This window comes from Temnothorax curvispinosus, unplaced genomic scaffold (genome assembly GCF_003070985.1).
Source record: "Temnothorax curvispinosus isolate PA1 unplaced genomic scaffold, ASM307098v1 QBEX01004682.1, whole genome shotgun sequence".
Taxonomy (NCBI): Eukaryota; Metazoa; Arthropoda; class Insecta; order Hymenoptera; family Formicidae; genus Temnothorax; species Temnothorax curvispinosus.
The window spans coordinates 1-3438 of NW_020214462.1; the positions used below are offsets into that span (position 1 = coordinate 1).

The 3438-nt window shown below is 32.1% G+C and overlaps 2 protein-coding genes across 2 annotated transcripts; both read right to left on the reverse strand.

The window, feature by feature from the left end:
* Positions 1-30: 30 nt before the first annotated feature.
* On the reverse strand, positions 31-1650 carry LOC112453759 (protein unc-45 homolog B-like; the record flags this gene model as incomplete). The annotated part of the gene is made up of 3 exons (XM_025014674.1): positions 1564-1650; positions 1052-1486; positions 31-609 (listed from the first exon to the last, which is right to left on the reverse strand). Coding segments are annotated over exons 1-3 (1101 nt in total), but the record flags the coding sequence as incomplete, so codon positions are not given.
* Positions 1651-1721: 71 nt separating this feature from the next.
* On the reverse strand, positions 1722-2644 carry LOC112453760 (small glutamine-rich tetratricopeptide repeat-containing protein alpha-like). Its single transcript, XM_025014675.1, has 2 exons — positions 2222-2644; positions 1722-1868 (listed from the first exon to the last, which is right to left on the reverse strand). The coding sequence occupies exons 1-2, from the start codon at positions 2642-2644 to the stop codon at positions 1722-1724; spliced, it is 570 nt and encodes a 189-aa protein (XP_024870443.1).
* Between the last annotated feature and the right edge of the window lie 794 nt (positions 2645-3438).

The following is a 3438-nucleotide window of genomic DNA, read 5'->3' on the forward strand; positions in this document are numbered from 1 at the left end:
TTCCTTGTCATAAGCGCTGCACAAGTTCACCAACAATATGTCCACTTGATAGAGAATTGATTGATTTTCAGTCTTGGCGAACTCGATTATCGTTTCAACGGCTTGTCGGTCTTCGATCAACGTGTTTTTGACTACGGGATTGAAAGTGAGATACGACAGACCTGCAACGGCCCATTTTCTCATATCTCTCTGAGGACTGGTCAAAAATTGTCTGCAAACCTCCAGCCAAACAAGTATTTGCACTTCATCGTGGACGAACATACAGGCAACCCGGAAATATTTTATCTCTTCGAATTTGTTCATCTTGCAAATATTCACGAACGCTCGAACCTGAATTGATTTGAACGATGTCAAGTTTTCAAGATTATCCGGGTCCTTAGAATAAATCAGTTTTTCCAATATAGGTAAACTTTCACGTATAAACGTGATAAATTCGTTATATTTGGTTACAACGACATAGATAAATTCGCAAATCACTTTTTGCAGCAATAAGTCATTCTCATTCCAAAAATCCACAATTATTTTATCAAATCCGTCTTTGGTAATAATTGTGTTTGCAACATTAAACGAACCGAATGTTAAGGTTATCATTGCAACTATTGCATTCACCTGTAAAAAAAGAAAAACGGTTAACAAGTTATGAATTTTTACGTTTTGTGAAACAATAATTATTTCAAATAAAAAATTAAGCGACTTTATATATATATATATATATAGATATATAAAGTTGCTTAATTTATATATATAATATATGTATAATAATTATTTCTTTAAAAATCAAGACAGTTTTAGTGTTATTAAACTATGATTAAAAATAGGAAAAATCTCTAATTAAGAGTAAATTAAGCTTTAGAAAATACGATAGATAAACAAGTCATTCTTCAATATATTTTGATTAAACTTTGTTATAATCATGTATTAACTTGAAACTTACAGAATACACAATATCGACAATTTCACAAATATTGTACTATAGTTAAAAAGATGCTCGGTCTCTTATTTTACAACAATTTAAGTCATCAGAAAAGATCAAAAGTTACAAAATTCATACATGACATTCTACGTCAGTTGAATTCAAATCTTCTCTAATAAATTCATTAATGATGTTGAAAAATCCTTCCTTATCATTTTCATCCAAGTTTTCATCGATTTTTGTTAAACACACGCTGGTTATAGTTTGTGTGGAAGACGTAATATCCAACGAATTGAAATATTTGCTCTGGCATTGACTGGCTATCTCCATTAATGTTAGCAAACCGCCAAACTCGATCAATTGTTTGGCCCAATTTAACGCAGTATAATGAATGTTACGTGTAATAAATTCTATTAATGCGTCTCTAGCAATGCCTGTTGTCGTTTTATTTACTATTTTATCCAACAAGGATGACAGAATTTTGTCAATTACTTCTTCATGCATCTCACACAAAACCTCGTCGGGTTTTGAATCGGGTTCATCGTTCATGCCGCTGTAAGTGTTCAATATAATCTAAAACAGAATTACGCAATAAATCAATTAGTGAAATACGTGTATACTAAGTACATTCTCTAGTCGATAATATTTACCTGTAAACAGTATTGAGACGCGTTGACTCTCTCTGTAGATTTGCTGTTCATTATATCCAGGCACCAAGGCAAAAGAACGTTTATCATAGTGGACTTACAATTAGTTCGACTATCATTGTTTTTGCATAACTCGGCTACAATACGAATCGCGTTACAGATCACTTCATCATCCTTATTCCTACTTTTTTTATGAAGATTTCGTAGGTATCAGTTCTCCAACGTGTAAGCCTAAGTAGAGTCACGGCGTTTTCACGTTTCTCCTGATCTGCGCTCACGTTAAATGCTAGATCCATTATTTGTGATACCTAATACAAAACAAAAGTTAGCGTATATTTAAATATAATGGTCTGTGATAAAAATATAAACTAACTGCGAAAGATTATGTTTGTATGACGTTAATATTTACCCATATAGTGTGTAGATTATTAATCGATAAGAAGAAATAATATATTATATAATAAGAGAGACAACAACTCAAATCCGTTTGTCAAATTATATGTGATATTGAGTGAAATAAGAACTCTTATTAAAATATATATATTGAGCATGAAAAATGTGTTATTATTTTTATATTATCTACTATCACCAAATTAACGTGTCTTGCGAGTTGATGGGTTTTTGTGGTTATATGAATATTTATTTTGATATTAATACTTGCTTTTTCCTTAATATATTTGTCTGAAATTTCACGAAATTGCTCCGCTATATGAAGATGTGGTGAATCATTTGAGCCAGATGTATCATTTGAGTGAGATGAAATAATTTTCTCGTCCTCATCCTTCTCGAATGCTTCCTCGAATCTTTCTAACTCTGTTAATGCTAAAAATCTGCGAAACAATGTTACGGGAACGTTAGGGAATATTTTTAACACACTGTTGCAGTTTTCAATCGCTTCGTCGTAATTGCCCTGCTCAAAATATGCGGCAGCTCGATTATCGTAATACAATCCTTTCTCAGTGTTGTCTGTTGCTAGTTCAATTGCCTTCGTGTAGTGACTTAAGGCTTCTGACCAATTGCCATTGTTAAACTTTTTATCACCCTCCTCATTCCATTTCTGTGCAGTCATATCTAACTCTGCCATGATAGAACAAAACTACAACACAAAATATCATATATGATGTTGCAATGTATGTTTTAACATAGATAGACTCTCTATGACATATTTTATACATGTATTATTTTAAATGTGAAAAGCCCAGATTATAAACTTATTACAAAATAATTATACGCGAGTATGAGACATTAATGAGTCAAAAATAAACTTACAGTTGAATAATAATAACATTGTATTTTCTAACGTAAGACCTGCATATAAATCATAATTGATTGTTGCAACAATTTTTATATTAGAGAGCAGATAGCTAATGCACTAGCATTGAAGGACAAATTTATTTTTAGTAAATTATCTTCGACATAAATATAGGAGCATTGGGGTTAAATATAGACTGAACAATGTTATCGACCTACTGATTGTAATTCAATGATTATCGATCGCGACATGTCATGAACGATTCGTGACATTACACGTAGATACTTCAATTCGTTTTAATCCGAGAAAAGCAATTATGTGCATTTCGCTGCAGTAGTAAGGGGCAAATTTTACACTTCTCTTTTTTATAAATCGAAAATTTAAATTCATTTATTCATCATCGATTTATCTGAGACCCGCGAGAAATTCAATTGCGTGAGATTAAATCTTGTTCTATTGATATTTATGTCTAATATGACGGTATTTAATGTTCCGTCAACCAAGTGGTTATTTCGGTTCTTTTCTTTGACACATTCAGTTCTTTGGTCTGTTCAAACCAGTTCGAACGTATGTATCGTGTAAACAGATCGTCACAACGGTCGGTGGCTGAAGGGTAACACAACAAA

What these genes read in the sequence shown, in the direction of transcription:
- LOC112453760 (XM_025014675.1), bottom strand. Translation starts at nt 2,644, where the DNA reads ATGGCAGAGTTAGATATGACTGCACAGAAATGGAATGAGGAGGGTGAT. An exon ending in ACAAATATATTAAGGAAAAA is followed by an intron (nt 1,869 to 2,221) that starts GCAAGTATTAAT and finishes GTTTTGTATTAG; the next exon opens with GTATCACAAATAATGGATCT.